Source organism: Capra hircus, chromosome 6 (assembly GCF_001704415.2).
Source record: "Capra hircus breed San Clemente chromosome 6, ASM170441v1, whole genome shotgun sequence".
In the NCBI taxonomy this organism is placed as follows: Eukaryota; Metazoa; Chordata; class Mammalia; order Artiodactyla; family Bovidae; genus Capra; species Capra hircus.
This window is the reverse complement of record NC_030813.1, coordinates 24,565,653-24,591,003: the sequence shown is the minus strand read 5'-3', so window position 1 is coordinate 24,591,003 and position 25,351 is coordinate 24,565,653. Positions and strand designations below refer to the sequence as shown.

Below are 25,351 nucleotides of genomic sequence, written 5' to 3'. Positions count from 1 at the left end.
AAGAACATACCCCAGTGGAGTGGTAGCTATAATCATATGGTATTTTTAGGAAAGTGATACTCTGAAAAATAATATCATAATTATGTATTTATGAAATGTTGGTAAAAACTGGAGATTTAATAATGACTGCCAGAACACATCATTATATTTCTAAAAGAGATAAAATATGCACAGAGAGAGTATCAATCAAATAAAGTATGAAAAGTCTCAGTCTTGTTATCTTCTTAATGAATGCAGTACACAGTGTCATAAACGCCCTTACATCCTTGTCACATACTGTGAATTACAAAGAGAAATACCAAAGAGATGGTAAATTGACTTCCTGTGGACAGGGTCTAGTGTGTTAATCCTTTGTCCCTTTCTCACTTCTTAGATGCCTTTCATTAGTGAGCTCTCATACTCTAATAATCAATCCCCAAATACTCATAATTACTATTGCCATTTTCACAGCCACATTATGATATTTTTAGTGTGGTGAGTGCAGTAATTATTTGTTAACAGCAACACATGAAAGTACGAATAAAATATCTTTATGTACAAAGTGGCAAGGCAGGATTTTGACCCAATATTTAATAATACACTTGCAAATTTTCCCTGTGTTAACATAGTGGAAAACAATAAATATAAACGTTAGGTAATATAAGACCAATGAAAAAGTAGAAAAGTCTCCGTGGATGAAAACTGTTGGTTCTGAAAACTTTAAACTCAAGGGACAGAGTTCATCAGTGAAACCACGTGCTGGTCTGTCAGGTTAACTGCTCACAGATGCCCCTCCTAAAATCCACTCTCCTAGGAATATGGTATTCCTATGAAATGCGGTAATGTGTTTCTTCACATCCTAAAGGACAGGGGAGCAGCATGATTCTTTCTGATTCTGTTAGATTACTACCGCATGTCATCTGGATATCACTTCATTGGGACAGGTGACTGGCAAGCAGGATTGGAAGTCAGGATTGATTCCACAGGGCTTTCTCCCCATGGAGCATTGAAGCTGAAGAGTAAGCCTGTTGGGGAAAAACAAAAAAGTTCAGATTACAAGAAAGGGAAGAAGTAGAGATGCTGGAGGGAGACCATCACTTGGTAAGAAATGTCAGAGACCAGCTGTATTTTTCCACCCAGTAGAGTCACTGAAGGGACTTCCCTGGTGGCTCAGACAATAAGCAATCTGCCTGCAATGTGGGAGACCTGGGTTCGACTCTGGGGTGAGGAAGGCCCCCTGGAGAAGGGAATGACAAACCATGCCAGTATTCTTGCCTGGAGAATTCCATGGACAGAGGAGCCTGGTGGGCTATAGTCCATGGGGTTGCAAAGAGTCAGACACGACTGAGCAACTAACACACACACACACATAGAGTCACTGGGATGTCCCATACGCACTTCAGCCTCAACAATTCTGAAAGGAAACCCACTAGAGTGCCTCCCAAACCCACTCCCTCTTGCTCAGTCATTCCAACCTTTTCTCTTACCTCCACTATCCATGCAGACAATCATGCTACAAGCGTGGCCATACTCTATACCCCTAATAGTCCTCACCCACAATGCCTGCATTCACACAATCACCACCTCTGGAGAATTTTATTTTCCAGACACTTCTCTATTCCATACTGCTGCTCCATCTCCATTCCAGCTACAGACTTGGCTTACCCAGAACTGCAATAGCCCTCTGACTTCTCTGCTTCCAGTTTTATCACTCTTGAATTAATCTTCCACATTAAATGTTCAGTGACGTGTTTCAAGCACAAATCTTACCATATTTGTCTTCTGATTAAAACACTTCACTGTACCCTATCACTAATGGGACATCATTCAAGGTCTGTTGCTTGGGGTAAAAATGTGAGTCGTTATGAAATTTATTGGCAACTTTCATGCTTTGCTGCTGTGTACTTATCAGGGAGAGAACGAAGAGGCACTCCACCTCTCCTTCACAGGAAGGCTTTAGTTTATTACTTTGGGTTTTCTCATTTGCAGTACAGAAATAACTGTCTGTGTTGGTGTGAAAAGGAGCAGAAGCCGGAAGTTTCTGTGCTTTAATTGGGAAAGAGGCACACGTCCCTCTCCCCGCCCCGACATGGAAAGGCTTAGGTGCCCTTTCACGCTGCTGGTGGCAGTGCCGGTGGTTTGCTGGAATCTGGGAGGAGAATGACAAGGTGGGGCTGGGGTGGGCAGGGGGACCAGGGTGGAGACCTGCATTTCACTCCCTCGTGGCATGGTTGATGGAGGCAGGGCCTTTGGTAGGAACCAGTGCACTGCTGCCTTGCCTGGGAGGAAGCTGGACACTAGTTGCCATGGTTTGGGGGATGCTTTAAAGAGCCAAGAGTGGACAGAGGGTCCATGTCAAACCTTAGTCTGCAGAAGTGACTGTAAAGCAGGGCATTTCTAATGTCCTCCCAGAGCACCTGTGGCTGACAGATGGTCCAGCCCAGGCAAGAGCGTGGTGTAGTTCTAGAAGAAGTACAGTGGTTATTGGGATGACTGAGAAACAGTCCCCACTCTCAGGTTTTGGCCTAATTTCCTGGGTGTGTTCTACATTCAAGGTCAGAGAGTCTCCCAAAATGAATAAATGGCTTCTTGATGGCATTAATAAAAAGGAAAGAATCTGATTTTATTCTGCTTAGGAAAAGAAAGCATTTCATTCTCTCCATGTGGAGTCCTGTACACTGTAGCTTAGCCAACCCCTGTTATGATCTGGTACCCTCAACTGCTTCACCCTCACTTATCAGCCCTGCTGGCACTGAGCTCTGTCTTCTAGAACTGTGCTTCCGACATTATCTATGGACCAGATTGGCTTTTTTAAACATCTCTAATCATTTGCAAACTGGTATTTTTTTAAATAAAATCACGAGTAAAATGTTGAAGCAATATCAGATTGCTATAACAATTTTAAATGCTTACACTCAGAGGCTGTACTTAATCTCATTGTGGAACAGAATCAATGGTTCACTGACCCTGCAACAGCTCTAGGGTAAACAGTTTTCTATAAAATTTTCCATACCCCATGCAGTTTCATAATTCTTTGCATTTATACATGCTGTTCCCTGTGCCTAGAAAAACCTAGGTCACTTTTTTTCTTATCCTGTAAGTCTCAACTTAAGTACTAAATTCTCTAAGAAATTTATCATTAAACTTCAAGGTACTATGGCTATCTTTATCTGACTCTTTGTGACCCTATGGGCTGTAGCCTACCAGGCTCCTCTGTCCATGGGATTCTCCAGGCAAGAATACTGGAGTAGGTTTCCACTCCCTTCTCTGGGGTATCTTCCCGATCCAAGGATTGAACCCTGGTCTCCCACACTGAGGTCAGATTCTTTATCATCTATCTTATTTACCATATTCTGCTAAAATGATCTTATTTGTATATCTTGCCATGAGTCTAAGCTTCTTCAGGACAGCAACCATGTCATGTTCCTCTTAATACCTGGTCTAGTACTTAGCAGAGTAAGATTTCTGTCACTTTTTTCTTCAACTGAACCATAATCCTCTGTAGGTGAGCTTCCAAGTGAAGCTAAGTGTTTGCAACATGGATCAGCTAGGTAAACATTTTGATTTGTTTGAATAAGATAATGGTCAGGATTAATATGGTACTGCTAATTTTTTCTCCTTAAAGATCAGAAATCAACAATAGGAACAAACTGGGGTTTTCACCAGAGTGTATTCTACATTGACAGTCTTTCTCAAGAAACGGATTTTGCCTGCTTCATTAATGATTTTTTCCATTAGTTGATGTTCCAGTTTGAATGTTTATACAATACCAGCATAAACTTTCTTTCCAACATTATAATCCCTCTAAAGTTCAGTTTGCCAGCTTCAATGATAATACAAAACTTTATGGTCATGGAATCTTTCACAACCCTAAATATTATACATTTATGATTCTCTAAAAAATTAATGATTGCTTTAATAATAAAGTATCATGTTATATTCTTTAACCATATTGACAATACTTTATAAACAAAGGAGCACAATGGTTTTAAGAGAAAAGACCATTCTGTCCTGGTTTTATAGATATTGAACACAGTGTAAAGCATTATGAAGAAATTCATTCAGGGCTATAGACTAGTATTGGAAAATAAATCTCTTTTTACTTGTGATGTTTTCTTTTTAGCCCTCATCATTCATTTTAAATGTAAGAAAAATAATTGAAAAACGTATTAAGCTCTTCTGGAAGTTCAAGAAGATGCTTTTAGATTATCAAGGGTATCATTTAGAAAATTACAGAAGTAACAGTGAATTATATCTTGGAGAAAAGTAGAAACGGGCAATATTCCATTTTGTTGAGGATCCGGGGGAAGAGACTTTCATACACGTTACTGGTCTTGCTTATTCTTGGTTCTTTATTGATCTGAAATTCCCCTCATATCTTAAATGGGCAGGTGACTCATAGCAGAATGGACAGGGGAGCTACTGGCAAGGGAGTGACCAGGTGGCAGCCAGTCCCCTGCCTTCTACAGCATAGGATTGGTCTCAGAACAATTAAAAGGACTTCTGTTCAATTCTGAAATTGTTTTCCCTCTCATTTAAGATTTATCTTGGACGCTGATGCTGTTTAGTCGCTCAGTAGTGTCCGACTCTTTATGACCTCATGGACCATAACCCTGCCAGGCTCCTCTGTCTATGGGGTTTCCCAGACAAGAATGCCAGAGTGACTTGCCATTTCCTTCTTCAGGGGATCTTTCCAACCCAGAGATTGAACCTGTGTCTCTTGCATTGGCAGGCAGCCTTATATCTTGGACATGTTTCAGTTTGTTTCAGTTCAGCTCAGTTCAGTCGCTCAGTCGTGTCTGACCCTTTGCAACCCCATGGACTGCAGCTCGCCAGGCCTCCCTGTCCATCACCAGCTCCAGGAGTCTACTCAAACTCATGCCCATCGAGTCGGTGATGTCATCCAACCATCTCATCCTCTGTTGTCCCCTTCTCCTCCCTCCTTCAATCTTTCCCAGCGTCAGGGTCTTTTCAAATGAGTCAGTTCTTTGAATCAAGAGGCCAAAGGAGTTTCAGCTTCAGTATCACTCCTTCCAATGAATATTCAGGACTGATTTCCTTTAAAATGGACTGGTTGGATCTCCTTGCAGTCGAAAGGGACTCTCAAGGGTCCTCCAATGCCACAGTTGGAAAGACATGTTTATGTGCAATTAAAAAATTATCTTGAGAGTTATTTCTTTTTGTTAGCTGTGTAATGTCATCAATAGGATGAAAAATAATTTATTTGAAATTTCCATACCATTAGACATACTGTTTCTAAACGTTTGCTACTATTCTCTGTATACTAAGTTTTAATAATATTTCAATAATTTCCTTATGAAAATGTCCTGAAGTGAAGTTACTAGGTGACAAATGTGAAATTTTAAGTCTCTTAGCTAATATTACCAAACTGCTCTTCAAAAAGATTAATCCAATTAATCCAATTTATGCTGTCAAATGCAGCATGTGAAATTATCTGTTTCACCAGTATTCTTTTTAAATACTGGAAAAAGAAAGCTCAATTAAATTGAAGGTTATAATTTTATATTGCCATTTCTATTTTCTCCTCTATGAATTGCCTGTTCATGGCCTTGGCTCATTAAAAAATTTTCCAATTTGTGTAAATGTCTTTGGGTATTTAGAATACTAATTAATTGGTCCCATATTTATGGCAAATGTTTTCCAATTTATAGTTTTCTTTATGACAATTTTTATGTTTGAAAATTTTAAGTCATGATGTAGTAGAAATTTCTGTCTTGGAAATTGAGTTTTCTTATATTGTTTCCTGGTTTGAAAATTCTTAATCAGACACATAATAAAACCTAACTACATTTTCTTCTACTGTCTTTCTTTTACATTAAGTTCTTTATACATTTCCCCCATGTAGATACGGCCTTCCCTGGTGGCTCAGATGGTAAAGAATCTGCCTGCAGTGTCAGAGACCCGGGTTCGATCCCTGGTCAGGAAGATCCCCTGGAGAAGGGAATGGCTTACCCACTCCAGTGTTCTTCCCTGGAGAATTCCATGGACAGAGGAGCCTGGTGGGCTATAGTTCATGGAGTTTCAGAGTCAGACATGACTGAGCGACTAATAGCAACGTAGAGATACCATTATAGCTCAGTTGGTAAAGAATCTGCCTGCAGTGCAGGAGACCCTGGTGCAATTCCTGGGTCAGGAAGATCCACTGGAGAAGGGATAGGCTACCCACTCCAGAATTCTTGGGCTTCCCTTGTGGCTCAGTTGGTAAAGAATCCGTCTGCAATGTGGGAGATCTGGGTTCAATCCCTGGGTTGGGAAGATCCCCTGGAGAAGGGAATGGCTACCCACTCCAGTATTCTGGCCTAGAGAATTCCATGGACTGTACAGTCCATGGGGTCACAAAGAGTTGGACACAATTGAGCAACTTTCACTTTCATAAATAATATTAGCTAATGATCCTTCACACTCACTATTAACCAGTTTTTTTTTTCAGACTATTTGTTGGGATCAATAAGAAAAAAGATGTGCTTTCCTGCTCTGCATTTTTGCATAGAAATTCTGACCTAAGTAGAAGTTCTATATAACAGCAAATCAATTCCTTTAGCTATGTCACCCTTCTCACGCCTAATTAATCATGAGAAAATTAATCTGAGAAGAAGATTAACAAAACATATTTGCACTGTTCAGTTCAGTCAGTTCAGTCGCTCAGTCCTGTCCAACTCTTTGCAACCCCATGAATCGCATCACGCCAGGCCTCCCTGTCCATCACCATCTCCTGGAGTTCACTGAAACTCAAGTCCATCGAGTTGGTGATGCCATCCAGCCATCTCATCCTCTGTCATCCCCATTTCCTCCTGGCCCCAACCCCTCCCAGAATCAGAGTCTTTTCCAATGAGTCAACTCTTCGCATGAGGTAAAAGAGCACAAATATGTATAGAAATACATACAGCTAATATATTTCTAAAATTTGAAACTTAACAAAAGTTATTTTTGCACTAAGAGCCATTTTGAGGGTGGTATCAGCTAATATCTGTGAGCAAAGTAAATTATACAGGGAAAGTTTAAACTAAAATAATCATTTTCTTATTCTGAAAAATTATGGTTCCTAAATGTAGCAATAAATATGCAATGAAAGGATAATATTTTTTGAAACTCTCACTGACCTTTCTCTGTTGACATGAAGGTCTCAGATTTTAGAACTAGACTGAAGTGATGAAGTGTATCAATCATGCCATGCAGTTTTAAATCTTTTTCTCTTAATTATTTTCTTATTTCTTGTGTGTACTTTCATGTTCTCACTAGACAAACTTCACAGAGAGGGCAATGATCATAGATGAAAGGTATTCTGGAATTCCATTAAATATAATACTCTGCACTAAATAGATGATCATTATATGAAGCAGCAGGCATTAAATACATCTAGAAATTTATACTGAGATGAACATTTTTAACACGAGTTAATGTTTCCATACAAGTGTGTGCTGTTACCTACAGATCCAAAGACTTCTCAGCTTTTTTCTTCAACTTCTAGGTCAAATGTGTGTGCTAAGCTGGTTCAGTTTTGTCTGACTATATATTTGTGACCCTATGGACTGTAGCCCAAGCTTCCCTGGTGGCTTAGTGGTAAAGAATCCGCCTGCAATGCAAGAGCCTCAGGAGACGTGTGTTTGATCCCTGGGTTGGGAAGATCCTCTGAAGGAGGGCGGGGCAACCCACTCCAGCATTCTTGCCTGGAGAACCCCATGGGCAGGGGAGCCTAATAGGCTTCAGACCATGAGGTCTCAAAGACTCGGACACGACTGAAGCGTGTCTGTGACACACAGACTGTAGCCTGCCAGGCTCCTCTGTCCACAGGATTCTGCAGGCAGGAATACTGGAGTGGATCGTTATTCTCTTCTCCAGGGGATCTTCCCAACCCAGGGATCAAACCCATGCTTCCTGTGTCTCCTGCACTACAGGCAGACTCTTTAGCTCTGAGCCACAAGTGTATTCTATTTATCATGAATTTCTGAGCTGATATTTGATAGGTGATACCTTAGAAAGCAATTACTGGTTACTACATTTAAAGTTCAATGATTCAAGAGAAATAAAATGAAAAGGGGTAAGACAAACAGAAAATAGAATTGACCAATGTCGAGCATGTCTCTTCCCATTACTTTCATCTTTACTCTTCAGAACATTGTTATGTAATTCCACAATTACTCAGAAAGGCAACAGAAATTATTTACCTCTGCAAACCCAAAGACAAGAGATTAGAGGCTAGGAATATTTTTAGCAATAATTTTTAAAGTACAAAAGTGGAAAGGAACACGAATTGGGTGATAATTCGTTTTGTTGAGCTTGTTTGGATCAGCACTCATTCTTATTTTCTGTACAGAGACTGTGTTGAGGCTGCCTCCTATATAGAGACTTTTCTGTCGTTTTCTTTCCAACTGAACACTTCATCTTCCTCCAAAGTGGACAATTAGTTACCAAGATTTGAGCATGTTAATACTCTGGAAGGTATTGTTTTTCAATAGGCACAGGATTGCAAAGGAACCATGGCTGTTACAGAGGAAGCTTTCCATGCACTAGTGAGGGCTTGAACACGTGTCTCTGAGTTTCTAACTTCTCAGCTTCTCAAATCTTGCGTCTGAAAGAGCTTCCTCTCTCATCCTAACCTACCTTTTGCTGACTAGAGAAGGATGAAATTCTGACCCTGATGCATATGTCTGGATAATACTCCTTTGTGTATCTCTCCTGCTTCTAGCCAAAGAAGCATCATTTGCTCAATAAACACTGACTGAGTATCCATAACAGCATTGTACTTGTACTAGGAAGTAGACACAGGTAGTGGATGTAACAGTGATATCCCCCCTCCCCTGGACACTACCCAGAGTGACTACCATTGTGGTCAGGCCAATTCAGGGCATATACCTATTTGTCCTTCTGTTTTTTTCACCGTTAGTTACCATAAAGTAAATTTTTCTGCAGATTCTAAAAATTACAAGACACTGTGAGGGCATGTACTTAATGTTTCTTGTGAAACCTAAAGTCAGAAGAGAGTTTTCTTATGCAATTGTAGAAAGGCAAAAGACCATCCTATGCTAAGCCGGAAAGGTCGACTCCAGCAGGCCTGAAATTGGCCTGAGTTGTTTCACTGCAATAAGACATACACCTGCATTGCATGGACTCCTGGTCAGAGCATGGATCACACAGAACGACAGTTGCTCATATCCAGAGGTTTGAGAGCTTTCAACTATTCATTGATTAACAATTAGTGTAATGAGATTGAAGACTTGGCACTGGTCTCACTGAGACACCCGGAAGGCTCTGTCACTCCTCTGGTTATACAGCAGGAGTGTGCCTTCCTGAATGCCCAGGTATATGGACTCCCAGCTGAGAGCGTGTTTTGGATCACCTTGTTTGAGGTGCTTTGTGTGCACATCCATCGTTCCTAGTCCCAGAGAGAAAGCACACCTGAGTGTGGTCCTTACAGAGGAAGCACACTTGGGTCTCCCATCTGGCATCTCTGGACCCCTTGCCCTGAGCCAACCTTTGGCTGTGATGTGCATCTTTATCTTTAGGCAGCTGATGTGTCAATTTTTTTTTTCATAATAAATCGCAAATTTGTAAGCACAGTCATGTGGGGTCCTGCAATCCTTCCCCAGCAATAGAACCCTGTCTAACTGCCACTGGAAGTGTGCGTATGCTGACCCGGATAGAGGCAAACAGCAGTTATGAGGGAACGCTACCAAAAGGCAGAAAGAATGGACTGCACTGTCCCTGAGGGAGGCAGGACAACTGGAAGAACTCTTCTACAGCCCCCAAGACATTTATTTCTCTGGCAAGTGTTCTTCGTGTTTGTTTTTAGACAAATAGAAAATGATGGTTTCACTGACACAAGCCATGGTTATAAAAGTATAAAAATAATCTGAGCTGCAGCAGGCTAACAAAACAGATATTAATGAGTATCTCAGTGAACGAAATTAGGAAACTTACATATTTATTGCCCAGGTGTGGAGAGGATTCATCAAGCTGTCAGTTCTTGGTTTTTCCTTGTGCAGAGTGTTCCCCTAAAAACAGAAGATATGTTTTGGTCAGAGAGTGAATAAGGATGAAAATAAAAGTTTCTCAGCTTGTTTTTTTTTTTTTTTTTCAAAGAAAGTCCAATTTCCCCTCAAGAATGTCATCAGAGCCACAATTTACCTCTTGGCATTTATTGCCTGGAAATCCTTCCCCAGGATTTATGAGCTTTTTCGGCCATTGTTTATTTTTACCCTGGACGAGTGATGCTGACTCGCTCCCTGCCGGTAGATGGTGTGAGCTGGGAGGTGATAGCAAGAGAGGCACCCAAGAGAATGAGTTATCGAATTTTGCTTGGTCCATGAACTGGCTCTGCCTAAGCAAAACTATGTCATATATTTAAAGTGCCATTTTATCAGAAAAACATTCAAGGTTCCTCTGTTTAAATAATTCCGTGAGAGTTTTGTGAAAATGGATTTATAGGCCAACATGAATACTTTGATGACATAAAAAGCAGCGCAGGGAACATTACTCAAAATAACAGTGTTTTTCCATCATCCGATATAAAGATAAATATTAACCTAGGATGATGCGAAGCTGAAAGACCATGAGCATTTCCATGTGCTCGTGGATCTGTGGTCAAAGCCTTTCACATTACCTGTGTCTTTCATGTAGGTTCAAGTATCAACATCAGTCATACTTTATAAAAGCAATATTGGTCAAGGTCTCCAGCTTTGAGAATAAATGTCATTGCTTTGCTCCAGCTTTTATCTGCCAGTTAGGACCATCTTCTGGGGACTGAAATGATTCATCTCTTACCTGCATTGTTATGGGGATAATAGTACCACAGATCTAAGAAGAACAAACCTGGGACTACCATTCAAGAGTTCCTTAAATTTTGTTTCAAGAAATGTCTGGCTCTGAGCAATAGCCCTCATAGCTCCCGGCGCAGCACAACCCTTTTCTCACTATTGCATATTTTACAAAAGGCACAGCACCTCCTGGAATCCATGGCTATAAAGTACAGGAATAAGAAGTAAACAAAAGAAACATTTATTGAACAACTACCATCCACCAGAAGTCACAGAAACAATTCATATGAAAATTACTACAATTGTTAATATCTCCCTTAATAACTCCCACAGTCTGTCTAGCTGGGAATAGAAAGTGTGAAGAGATTAAATAACTATATGATTCTAATAATACTTATAATAATGACATATATGGTAAAAGCAAATAAAATACAATTATACCTAGAAAAACACAACTGGAAGGAAATGCCAGTATTGATGCCAGGTTGTCTCTCATAAGTAATTTTTAATTTTTTCTAGTCTCTATTTTCTCCATTCTACATTATGCATGTTGAGGTCAAATATTAAATTGGCAGTTGAAGCCATTAAGAGATATTCCAAGGCAGCAGTGCATGCTGACTTGCCAAATCAACAGTTAATGGGAAGACCATGTACATCTGGGACAGGCAAGGAAGCCTTAGTGCGAAGGAAGTTGTTGTTCAGTCCCTAAGTCGTGTCTGACTCTGCAACCCCATGAACTACAGCATGCCAGGCTTCCCTGTCCTTCACTATCTCCCAGAGTTTGTTCAAACTCAGGTCCATAGAGTAAGTGATGCCAACCAACCATCTCATCTTCTGTTGCCCTCTTCTCCTCCTGCCCTCAATCTTTCCTAGTATCAGGGTTTTTTCCACGAGTTGGCTCTTCACATCAGGTGGTCAAAGTATTGGAGCCTCAGCTTCAGCATCAATCCTTCCAATGAATATTCAGGGTTGATTTCCTTTATGATTGACTGGTTTGATCTCCTTGCTCTCCAAGAGACACTCAAGAGGGTTCAAGAGGATGCTAGTCTTCTCCGGCATCACAATTTGAAAGAATCAATTCTTCGGCTCTCAGCCTTCTTTATAGTCCAACTCTCAGATCCAAACATGACTACTAGAAAAACCATGGCTTTGACTATACAGACCTTTGTCAGCAAAGTGCTGTCTCTGCTTTTTAATACATGGTCTAGGTTTGTCATAGTTTTTCTTCCAAGAAGCAAGTGTCTTTTAATTTAGCGGCTGCAGTCACCATCCGCATTGATTTTGGAGCCCAAGAAAATGAAATCTGACACTGTTTCCACTCTTTGCTCATCTATTCGCCATGAAGTGATAGGACTGGATGTCATTATCTTCGTTTTTTGAATGTTGAATTTTAAGCAAGCTTTTTCACTCTCCTCTTTCACCTTCATCAGAGACTGAGTCAAAATTGAAGGGTTAAAAAGATAGATTTTGAATCTCTGTATGGCTTTATACATCTATGAATCTTTTGCTCATCTTTACAATTTTGTTCATTTCTACTTATAAATGAACTTTTATTTGTAGAAATAAACAGAGAAGTGTATATTTAATGAATAATTACCATAACATACTAACTAGTGCTAGTATACTAACAATATATAACTAATGTGTAATTACCACAATGGGTAGGAGGGGAAGTGGGAATGACAAAGAAGACCAAGGTTCTGTCTCCTCCTTAGTTCAGTGAGGAGGACAGTGGATAGAAGTGAGTGACATGTGAAGAGTTTGTGTTATTAATATTAAATGGTTCAAAAATTGATCAAGAGAAGTCTGGCACACCATGGAAGGCATGCTGAAGTGTTGGAACCTAATATAAGATAATAAAAATTTATCAGTGTTTTCTAAGAAAAGGAAAATTATGATGAATTCAGATCTGCTTGTTCTCCCTTCAAAAGGTTCAAAATCAAGTAATACTTTGAAATTAAATTCAGCATCACTGTGTTTTCTTTCTTTTGTGGAATCATGTATTCCTTAATTTAGACAATTTTGTTCATATTTTTATAACCTTACACGTTAAAAATGAGATAACCTATATTAACTTTCTAACATGTGGTGTAAGTGGGAATCATGTTTAAAATGCCTCATGTCACATGTATATTTTGCAATCAATCATGGTGATGTTTAACTTGGCAAGATTTTTAATTAAATCTGAGAGGCATCTTGTATGTTCTTATAAAGGACTTCATGATCTGCTATGTTTGGTGCTTGTTTTTTTTTTTTTTTTTCTGAAAGCACATTCTCATGTATACTCAGGCTTTTTCTTTTACAATAAAGAAAGCTCCCAATTGAAATAATCAAACTTTAAACATTTATGGACTACATTTTCAACAAAAACATCTGCTTGAGAAAGATCAGACTTAGAGGAATCAGAAAATATGGATGGATAAACATCAAGGCAATCAGAAGAGGAAGATTTCGGGCAAGAAATTGCTTTATCCGGAGAAAACATTCAGAACAATAGCCATTAAGCATAGAGGCTTATAGAAACCCAGGAAGTTTAGTATCCACTGGCATTTTCCCTGAAGGTGGGTTGCTACAGAGCTCTGTTTCCTTGGAAACATGATTTATTGACCTCTAAAATGGCAAAATTTATTTTGAGATACAAGACTGGAGCTTATAAATTGACCTTTGACTAATCCAATTAATTCTTAAGACCACTGAAGCTCAAATTTCATATTACTAACCTTGGTGTGTTAATTAACATATGTTTGTTGGTACATTTCTTAGGCTGTGTAGCAAATACCATGAAATGTAACAACCATAAATTCTGAATGGTGGGTAGTCACATATTTGTTCTATCAAATTCTTTTCTATATTTTTTGAATATTTAAAATTTTTTATATTTGAGATAGAAATTTAGACTTTATTTTTAGAATTATTTCAGACTTTATTCTAGTTATATTTTAAGAAAGATGTAACTATTAGGGAAGGGATATTTAAGTAAAAATAATTATGATACTGTAACTTCCTTTGAGTGTGGTGAGAACAATTTTGTAAAGAAAGAACATTCAAATAAGTCTCAGAAGATGGGAAGATATGGAAAGAGATTTGTTTTCAGATGTTTCAGAAGCCATCAAGTACTGTTAATGGTAGAGAGACTTTTATCAAGTTTAATAAAAACTGTGGTAGTACAAAAAGCATTTGGAGAGCAGTATGTTTTAGATTATCAGTTCTAGGCCATTGAAATCAACTCTGAGTCACCAATTTCACCTTATTTATTTATTTATTTTTTCATTTTGGTGTGTTCTCTTTTTGTTTAGGTTTTTTTTTTTTTTTTTTTTACTTTATTTTACTTTACAATACTGTATTGGTTTTGCCATACATTGACATGAATCCACCACGGGTGTACATGCATTCCCAAACATGAACCCCAGTTTAGCTCTATCACCAAATATTTCCTATAACCAGCTAGGTTGACCTTTGAGAAGTTATTTTATTAAAAGAGGTGTGCTTCCTAACTTGAGATTGGCAGAAATAAAAGTACCAAAGACTAGACCTTTTTATTTCCATAGTAATATTTCCTCCTTAGACCTATGACCAGAAAAGCTACTTCTGGAGAAGAGGAAGTTTGGAGAGTTAAGGGCCTTCTGAATCATCCCATCATGGTTTACCCACTTATTATTGCAGTTACTGTGAGAGTGGGTGATATCAGCTTATACAGAATTATCCCTGGGCTTTAAAGAAGAATCAGCAAATTTGCAACCAAGAAACACAAGGTTCTCTGGCAATTTCCCCCCCCAAGAGTCTTGATTCTGGTGTCAATTATCATTTCCCTGGTAGAGCAGGTGGTCCTGATCCCAGCCCCTCATCCCCAGAACAGCCATCGGCTTCCCTCCAGGGACTTCTAGCTTGGAGAGCCCCAGAAGCTGCCGAGCAATTTGGTTAAATTTCCCCGGAAATAAAGGAGAGTGCATGAAATTACTGTGATGTAGCTTACAAGATATAGGCAGATTCTGAGAACTTTTCTTGATAAACAGTGTGGTCACGCTCCAGATCCTCCATGAGCTCATGATTAGTTCACATTCAGGCTTCTGGCCTGTCCCTTCCTGACCAAGTAGAATAGGCTTGGCTGCTTAGTCAAAGCTGGTGAACAGCTAGGAGAAACTGGTGAGTGGTTTCCAATTATCCTGTGAATGAATTTTACTCTTTCACTCATTCAGATGGTTACCTTTAAGAAAACAATGTGGGAATAAAGAACAGAAAGATACAAGACTGAAAGTCTGAAGAAAATGGCTTGCATGAGGGATTTGGCCATGTCTCTGCAGATCTTGGGTGCCCTTGCTTCTCAGTTCTTGTATGTAATTTGTTCTAGTTTGAATCCTCTACCTGAAATTGGGACCCCTATCAGTGTTTGATATCTTGATCTTGAATTGGGACTACATTTAAAGTCTTCTGTTTTACAAAATTGTTTTCTGCAATATATATCCAATGTTTACTATCTGATATCGTTCACTTTAACATAACATATGTATTCTGGGACTACTTTGTATAGGTTAAATTGGGGTGATTGAATATTTTGAGTGTCTTGGATATAACTTGATATTTGTTAGAGCCACCTAGATTGTTTTGTAAAACTAAAATTACTTTTTATTTATGTGTTTTGGAATATTGAAGTTTTAAATATTTGGTCTACTCAGCACAAAAAAGGAATTTGCTTTTTTTTTTTTAATTTTTAAAAGCTAGCATCCCATTTTTCATTACTCTTGATGCAAATGTAACTCATACAAATCATATCTATATTTGAAAAACTTTTTACATTTCAAACCATATGAAATCAAAATCTAAGAAACTGGAAAAAGAAATATAAACTATATCAATAGAAAATTGTGTTTTGTCCTCATTGAGAAGCTCAATTAAAATAATGTGAAATGATATAAGATATGATTTACATTTTAATTGATGAATCCAAGTTCCAAGTGGTTATACACAGCCATTACCAAAAATATAACAAAACAACAACAATACTTTAAAAACAAAAACCTGTGGCATGCTTAATGTTTTTTCTGCCACTACTGCAGGATAGAAAATGCCTCTCGTCATCACTCATTCTTTAGAATACATCTACAAGCAACCTATCAAAGTCAGATAGTCTAATATCTTATCCCAAATGGTATTTCTACGGCTCACTTTTCCTTCATAGGAGAATTTCTTTATTTCTTGGGGTTAATAATTATTTCTAAAGAAGTTATGCTTTTTTATTGTGGCAATGAACAAAATTCAAGTTAGATTTTGAAATAACCATTTTTCATCTAATCAACATATTGGGAGCTTACCAGACTCATGAGAAATTGTCTTAACAGTGAGAAGCTTCACACTCTCTTTATCGGACTGAGGTCTATTTGAAACAGAAAACATTAAGTTAACACCACAGTAATTAGTATTACATATCTGTGGAACAAAGAAAACATTATATAAACAGAAAGACAAAGATACACGTGCATATATATTTGTAGGTGTTTCTATTGCACAACTTGTGTCTCTTCATATATAGACACATACTTTCATAGCACTTTCACTTCTGGAATCAAGTCAATAAATCTGTCATTCTGTTACAGTGATGATCATCAGCTAAGCTAAATGTCAAAATGGGTCATGTGAAACACTTGTCTCCGAGTCCATATTACACATAGCCTTCATTTCTGAATTGTGAGGGAGAAGACAGAAGAGTTTCCAAACCTTTTAGACTGGTCTGAGTTCTGGGGACATTCATTTTCATGGGGTCGTGGATATTGCAGTGTAGTGTCTGAACTATTTCGACAAAAGTTCCCACCTACCCCTTCTCAGTTCAAAATAGTTTCAAACCCCAGTTCCTCTCCTTGGACTTCTCAAGAACCTATACTTTAAATTCAGAAGGCCAGGTGGTATAGGGACATTATTCTTAAAGCTCTCGACCCAGTGAATATACAAAAACACCCACAATTAAGCAGGCTACAAAGACAGGTCAACACAGAAAACACAGAGTTTGGTTTTGACGTTAAAAGAGTGTGTCTCTTTGCCGCCTCTTGATGGTAGCACTTGGCTGGATTGCTAAGGACTGCTTTGTTTGTTTTCATAAAGACCAAGCAGGGTTACCATTTGCTGTTAAAGTAAAGCCCCTCAGAGATGTCTCAAGGTGTAGGCACGATTTTACCTGTGAGAAGCATATTGAAAATTTCTATGGGAAATCTAGTTTAAAATCTAGATATGTTTATCTATGATTTTTTCCTCATGGTTGTATTCACTCCTCTATCTTCCTTTTCAACTTTTGATTTGCAATTTTACCACTTTATCCAAGCCTAAGAGGAATCTTCTCTTTTAATTGTTGGGATTTCTCTTTTGAATAGAGAAAGCTCCCTGACAAATGAGTGGCCAAACCCCAGATATTGTACCTTCTACCCAAATGCTTTAAAAAATAAATGTATGAGTAGAGGATCAATGCTTTCCCTTATGTAAACAATAGAGCTTCCAGAAAAAAAAAAAAATGATGCAAAGTTACTTACTGTTCATTTCCATTTTCCTGTGTGCCTAGAAGATGAGGAAATTGTTATTAGAATTGCTAACAGTTTGGCTACAAAAACCCTGAGACACCGACCACTTTCTATGCAAAAATGCTTCTAAAGCCAATTCTTAACTTTTTAATCTCTCCCGCTATTCCTTGTCCCACTGATCATTTCCTCGGAGATGGTTACCACTCATTCCTCAGTCACGGCTAATATATTCACAGTCTAGTCTCAAATAGGCCAACTCCACTGCACTCAGTTCTGGACTGATTTTAACCTTATAGTTTCATACCATAATGTAGAATATTATCCATTATCACACATTCCACAGATACCAAAAACTGTCTCCATTTATTTCAGTATCTCTGAAAACAAATTAGCCTCAAAGTCTTGAATTACATTTTTAGAACTGAGAATTGATTTTTTGGCTTTTCTTTGTACATTGCTCTTTCTGGGGACCCAAACCTCCATATCTGTTGTGAGCCACGAGGCAGGTATTGCTTCTAATTGCATCTGAAGCCCACAGATTCAGCCTTTCAAAAGTACCCTGAAAAATGTCACTGAGGCTACTAACTGCGACTAATCTTCCATCCACTTTGCCAGGCTGGTCCACAAGCATTTGGTTAGAGTGTGAACACAGGATGATTCATTTTGCATAAGACCATAGCCTCGTTGGAGCAGGAGGTGCTGGTCAAAACTTGCATTAATCTATGGCCTATTAGTCAAAATAGTTAATGGAATTGCTTAAAGTCCTTGCTTTGTTCCTGATTTTGCTGTGATTTATTCCATGGCTACTGGTTCTTATCTCTTGGATTTCCTTTCACATCTAAGATAGCTCTGGTCATCAGGATATGCCTTTGAATACCATTCTCCTGACTTTGAGCATTATTGTCTTATAAAGACCTTGATTTCCACTCAAGTTTTGGCCACTTCTATTTCTGTCACTTTGGTTAAGATACTCCAACATATGCTGTTTACCAACTAGACCTAACCTCGTCTTTCTTACCATAAGCTAAGTGTTTTAACAATATTTTACAATTCCCACTATAACTGTTACATATGATATCACCTGTAATGCTCATAGCCTTGTTGCAGGATGAACAGATATTTTCTTGTATGCTTGCTTTAATATTTTTCCTTATAAGACTGTAATATTGGTTCACTAGCAGATAGATGCACACCAGCAGATTACTTTATGCATATATCCCATTCTTAATAAGGTTAAAGTTCACACTGCAGTCAGCATTATCCAGTCAAGTTTCAGTTCAGTTCAGTTCAGTCACTCAGTCATGTCCAACTCTTTGCAACCCCATGAATCACAGCACGCCAAGCTTCCCTGTCCATCACCAACTCCCGGAGTTCACCCAAACTCATGTGCATCGGTGATGCCATCCAGCCATCTCATCCTCTGTTGTCCCCTTCTCCTCCTGCCCCCAATCCCTCCCAGCATCAGGGTCTTTTCCAGTGAGTCAGCTCTTTGCATGAGGTGGCCAAAGTATTGGAGTTTCAGCTTTAGTATCAGTCCTTCCAATGAACACCCAGGACTGATCTCCTTTAGGATGGAATGGTTGAGTTTAGTTTCATACAAAAACCTCTGGTTCATGTTGGCTTCCAGAGAGTAGAGTGAGTTTACGCATTTTCTGAATTTAATAAAGTCTCACCCACATACTTGAAGAGTGATTAACTGCAGGTGTTTTATGGTGCTAATTTAATGATAAAAATGCTGTAAATTCTGTGTAGCTGACAACAATCAAATGGATTTGGCTAACTGTCCAACTGCCCAGTTTGGTTATAAACTACTGCCTGTCTTCAGAATAATTCCATAGTGGTAGGAATCTTACACGTTTTTTCCTAAATGATATGGTTTATCATCACCAACTTTTCAAATAATTTATTTACAAATCTCCCTATGCAAAGCAATTTTTCAGTACATGGTATTTTTACAAATGCATTTAGTCCACAAATTTTTTTCCTATTCTATATACTCAGCACTCTCTGTTTTCTACTTGATTGGTTGATTTCCTGATTGGTGGTTTAGGAACTTAGAGAAATCAAACTGATTTATAAAAATGCTACTTCCCCTCTGGAAACTGAGTTGAGGAAACATATTTCAGACACTATTAAGAAGTTTATTCACTTAACTCCCAAAGGGAAAGACATTGATTTGTTTTCTTCTTATTTTCCAGCAAGAGCTAAAATGAACACTGCTGTTTTCATCTCATTACTTCCCTTTGCACTGTCATGCACAGGCACCAAACTGTCCACACCCTGCAGGGTCAGGGACTGGCCTCAGGGACAGCATTCATGAGTGTCCTGGGGCACACTGTCCACAGGGGAGAGGAAATACCACACATATACATGACACCACATATATACATATGTTTATACATGAACATATATACCACAGGGTGTATATGCTATAAAAATGATTGATTTTTACTTTTTTAACAGTATATGAGTGTTAGGTAGAGTTCTATTAGTGAACTATTTAGAGTTAAAGTGAGGAAAGGAAAGGTCTTATTTCACTAGAATTTACAAGATTCAGTAAGACTCTCTCTGCTCTGTGTTACGCACAATGCAACGTGAGTCATATGTAGTTTGTAACTTGGAGGGGTTGTCTGATGCTATGGACTGAAAGTTTATGTCCCCTTAACATTCATATGTTAAATCTGGATGCCCGATATGATGGTATTAGGATGTTGGGTCTTTAGAAAGCAACTAGGTCATGAGGGAAGAGTCCTCAGAAAAGGCTTAGTGCCCTTGTAAAAAAGACCCAGAGAGTTCTCTTGTCCCTTCTCCCACGTGAAGACACAGGCAGGTATAAAAACCAGGAAGAGTGTGGTCATCAGACATCAGATCTGATGGTGCCTTGATTGAACTTAACCTCCAGAACTGTGAGAAATAAATTTTTGTTGTTTAAGTCATCTAGTCTACAGCATTTTTGCTACAACAGCCTAAATAGAATAAAATGTTTGGCTTGCAGAGGAAGTAGGCTTATACAGAAGTAACCACACTATAGTGTGATGAATAATATCATTAAATTCAATAGAGTCAAAACACTCTACTCTGCTTAAAGAGGTGAGATATTAAAAAATATAGATTAAATCTGCTTTTAAGGTAAATCCTAATGAATAAGATGGAGATTAGGTATACTATAAAAATTAAGCAGTGGACTGGACATTCTAGGAGAAGGAATAACATGGATGAAGCAGAATACATGGCACTCCATTATATTAATACAACCAGGAAGGTGTCTGAAATGAGAAGACAGATTAAAGTTTAAGGTAACATAGGCGAGTTCCTGGGAACTGAAAGGGGATTTAGACAAGCATCAAATGAAAAGAGTGCTCAAGTTCCTAGAACAGAAAAAAAGACTGAATAAAGATTGAAAGTAATTTGAATAAAATGGGGACTTTAGTTAATAATATATCAATTTTGGTTAATTGCAGCAATTATAGCATACTAATATATTAATAATAAGGGTATTATTATTATTAAGAAAACCCTGTAACTATCTTCACAACTTTTCTGTAAACCTAAATCTATCCTTAAGTTTAAAGTTTATTTTAAAAAACACTTTAAAATAAAACGCTATTAGGGGAACCATAAATATTCAAGAGGCAGGGAGAAGATGAAACAGCAAAAAAGAGGAAAACAACCAGTGAAGATGTGAAAGAAGGCAGTGTCATTTTAAATGAAAGAAGCAAGACTTTCCATCGCTAATGGAGAGATTAAGGAGGATCAAAAAGAATTGTGGAACTAGAATCCCTCTCAAAATGGCAATAGTGTTCAATCTGGAAGAACTAATTAAATTAGCAGAACACAACAGTCCTGGAAGACACCTTCATAGGAAGGAAGCTGTGCCTCCCAACGGGGAAGTAAGACACAAAATACTCTTCTTGAAATTATGGGTCCCACAGGGAAATTATGGGTCCCAGTATTTCTCTTTATTCTGTTACACGGTAATGGAACAAGTCTTCCCTATAGCTAAGGCATGTCATTTTATGCCATCTTTAGTACCATACTCCCCAACCATCCACCTAGGGCTTTTTCGTTAAAAAGAATGTGCCCATATCCGATAACATCCGCCATTAGTGACAGTGTTAGTCGCTCAGTCGTGTCCAACTCTTTGTGACCCTATGGACTGTAGGCTGCCAGGCTCTTCTGTCCATGGAATTCTCCAGGCAAGAATAATGGAGTGTGTAGCCATTCCCTTCTCCAGTGGATCTTCCCGACCCAGGGATAGAACCCAGGTCTCTGGCATTGCAGGCAGATTTTTTTTCTTACCATCTGAGCCACCAGGGAAGCCCCAGCCTGCCATTAGGAGTTAATTCCTTACATTCACCAGCGCTCAATTGATTCCTACCCTTTCTCTATTTCTGTGATCAACCAGTATAGCATTTTGTTCCTGTGTAAATTTCCTCTCTCTCACTAAGAGTTTAAATTCAAGCTTAGGCTAAGCAAGCATATTCTCCTTTTAGGAAAACAAAATGAAACAAAACATGGTTACCTACCTGGGTCTGTCTTCCAGCACATTCGATACAAACCCACCAGAACGAAGACTGAAAGTGTTATTACAATCAAAGCAATAACCATCGGCAAAATAAAACCTAAAAAGTATTGGAGACATCGTCAGTTAGAGTGGGTATTGAATCTCACAACACATAGATTATTAACTGAGAAAAAGCATGCATGCTTCCTTTCTTCTTTAAACATCATTCTATTAAAAACATTGCATTTTAAGCAAAAAAATATATCTGATTCATGGGTTATGCTTTAGTTGCTATTTCTGATGCACCCACTTGATGTCAGTCTTGTAGCCTTTCTGAAATAAAACTCTAACTCTAAGGAAGACTCTCTTGGTGACTGAAGGAATGAGGAAATGGGAGACTGACCACTCAGACGATGTCCCTTAGAACCAGGCCCATATGCATGCTTTATATTCTTCACTACTTTATAATGAAGCTACTGATTTATAGCTTGGATGAAGAGAGTCAAAAGCACAAACTTTTAATTAGAAGATAAAAAGTACTAGGGATACAAGGAACAACTTGGTAAATATATTAATAATTAACACTGTTGTATGTTATGCATTCACTGTTGTATGTATGAATGTTCTTTAGAAGGACTGATGCTGAAACTGAAGCTCCAATATTTTGGCCATCTGATGCGAAGAGCTGAAGTATTAGAAAAGACCCTGATGCTGGGAAAGAGTGAAGGCAGGAGGAGAAGGGGATGACAAAGGACGAGACGGTTGGATGGCATCACTAACTCAAAGAATATGAGTTTGAACAAGCTCTGAGAGATGGTGAAGGACAGGGAAGCCTGGCGTGCTGCAGTCCATGGGGTCACAAAGCGTCGGACACGACTAAGTGACTGAAAAACAACAACAACAAATGTTATATATGAAAGTTAAGAGAGTAACAAAGTCTTGAGTTCTCATCACAATTTTTTTATATTTCTTTAATTTTATATCTATATGAGATGATAGATGTTTACTATTGTGATGTTTTATGATGTAAGTACAGTTTAAGCTTATACAGTGTTGTATGTCAACTGTATCTCGATAAAACTAAAAGAAAAAAGATATCTCTTACTGGTTCTATTGAAAATACTCTGGTCATAAAGCTGACTTCCTAAGAAAATCACAAATATCTTTCTGTAATAATATCTTAAAATTGGAACATAATTGAATATAAAAGGATATTACAATGTAACAACGTGGTCTAAGAAATATGTGTGTATTTATGAATGTCTACTTGTGGGTATGGTGCTGCTGCAGTAGTAATTAGGGTGAGTTTTTCCTGTTCTTATTAAGAGAGGGGTAATTTGCCTTCTTTTCTGGCAGTGATTTCCCAGGTTGAAACAAGAGTAATAAAAGGAAAAAGCTGTAACAGGAATTTAAGTAGAGACACAGAAGTTACAGTTAGTTACTAGTCAGTTAGGTGTTCTCATCTACTTGAGTATGTAATGCTTATATTTATCAGGGGTTAAGAATAGCTCTCCAGTTCATTGGTAGGGTGGGTTACACTTCACTGTTATGGTTAAATAATTGTTTTAAGTAGGTCTTGCTGGGTTCATATTAGATCTTGCATGTGATCACTAGTGCTTCCTGAAATGAAGACGCCATGACACAACAGCTCCATAAATGCAGTGCTGACTTCTTGAATGGGATGACTTTACCTAAACCTAAGATAATCTTTCTTCATCACAGCTGCATATATATATTCATCTTATTCTTAATTTCCAAGGAAATTCATGAATATCCTCTCTATTCAGTGTTAGTATATACAGTATGTTATATTTTATATATATATATATGTGTGTGTGTGTTTGCTAAAATGGGACATTTCTTAAAAGGCTGTTTTTGACATTAAAATAAAGTTCTGTAAAGGTGAATTTTCATTTTTATGGAGATTTCTGCCTGTGCACTTTGGCTTATTTGAGGCTAGCCCCATCAAGTCACCGTGACCTCTGGTGATAATTGCTTGGCACTAAGGTAAGGAAAAAAATGCTCAAAGTGTATTTATTAAAACAAGTTCAGTAGAAGAAAACTTTTGAAGCAGTTATATGGGATTATAATGGGATTGCCGGTTAAGTAAAGTTGAGAAAAGGCTGTTTATGGTTGAATCCCTTCCCTTGCTTGTGACATTCAAACATTCTGCACAACTACTCACTGCACTGAATGAAGATACATGTGTTACTCACTGGAATAAGAGGGGCTGGTTGTAGAAGCGCTTGCATTTTTTGCATTCTCAAGGCCTATGATTTTAAGAAAAAAAAAAAAGTCACCTTAGGTTAATGTGTGCCAGTCCTCATAAGCCTTCCCTCACCTCCCCACTCTCTATTGAGGTAGCCTCTGTGATGGATAGGTATGAAGCTTCGAGTGAAAACATTTTATCTCATTCTGAAAGAGTCTTGTGTTATAACTTGAGATTGGTAAAGAGTTAATGTATACAGTCTAAAGAGTTTGGACACAAGCACATACCCGTCAAACCATCCCCACAATCAAGGTAACAGACATAGCCATCACCTCCAAAAGTCTCCTCATGCCCCCTCCCTTTCTGAGAATGTACAGTCTGTTTTTCTATATCAGTTATATCTCAGAAGTCTGGTTTTTTTTTTCTTTTAAATTGGTGACATTTTCTTGGTGAGGAGTAGTCAAGCAAAGCAAGCTTCCACTCATGCACACAGAATTCATACCTTGAGACGGGGAGATGTTTTTTGGAGTTGTAACTGACATTGAGGATAATGTAATGGTTCTGAAAGATGATGCTTCTGGTGGTGAAGTGTTAACTGTAGGAAAAAAATAAACCTAGAGTCAGAGTCAGATTATAGTATTTACTTTTCTTTCTGGATTTCTTTGAAGATTCAAAACGTTTGCGTTTCGGATGATCTGTAAAAACCGTTTATCACTGAATAATGGGATACATACAACTGTACATTAAGTCATGTGTTCCTCTTGTAACACCGGAGGTGTTAGTATTATCTCTTCAAGAACTGGCCAAAAATAAAACTTGAACAAGTGTTTCATTTTAGGCTATAGCTCATATCACCTACTGTAAGAGGTGTAAGTCTCTTGAAAAGTGAAAGGTGAAAGTTAGTCACACGGTTGTGTCCGACTCTTTGCGATCCCATGAACTGAGCCCACCAGACTCCGTCTATGGAATTCTCCAGGCAAGAGTACTGGAGTGGGTTGCCATTTCCTTCTCCAGGGGATCTCCCCGACCCAGGGATCGAACCTGGTCTCCTGCATCACAGGCAGATTCTTTACCATCTGCGCTACTGCTGCTGCTGTTGCTAAGTCTGAGCTACTAGGGAAGCCTTTAGTCGTGTCCAACTCTTTGTGACGCTATGGACTGTAGCCCACCAGGTTCCCTTGTCCATGGAATTCTCCAGGCAAGATACAGGATACTGGAGTAGGTTGCCCATTTCCTTCTCCAGGGTTTCTTCCTGACCGTGGAATCAAATCCCAGTCTCCTGCATTGCAGGCAGACTGTTTACTGTCTGAGCCAACAGGGGAAGGAATGCAAATCAATGCAAAAACATTCATCACATTTTAGATATTACAACTTTGAGTGA

At 38.5% G+C, this 25,351-nt stretch overlaps 1 protein-coding gene across 1 annotated transcript in view; it reads right to left on the bottom strand.

Moving 5' to 3' along the window:
- EMCN (endomucin) overlaps window positions 464-25,351 on the bottom strand; it is a 127,463-nt gene continuing 102,575 nt past the window's right edge. Inside the window, exons 5-11 of the mRNA XM_005681371.3 lie at window positions 24,473-24,565; window positions 23,978-24,031; window positions 21,784-21,879; window positions 17,270-17,294; window positions 16,064-16,125; window positions 9,919-9,992; window positions 464-1,004 (exon numbers count right to left, since the gene is read on the bottom strand). Of these exons, the coding sequence (XP_005681428.2) occupies window positions 9,958-9,992; window positions 16,064-16,125; window positions 17,270-17,294; window positions 21,784-21,879; window positions 23,978-24,031; window positions 24,473-24,565 (365 nt within the window). The 3' untranslated portion in view covers window positions 464-1,004; window positions 9,919-9,957. The remainder of the gene's footprint in view (window positions 1,005-9,918; window positions 9,993-16,063; window positions 16,126-17,269; window positions 17,295-21,783; window positions 21,880-23,977; window positions 24,032-24,472; window positions 24,566-25,351) is intronic.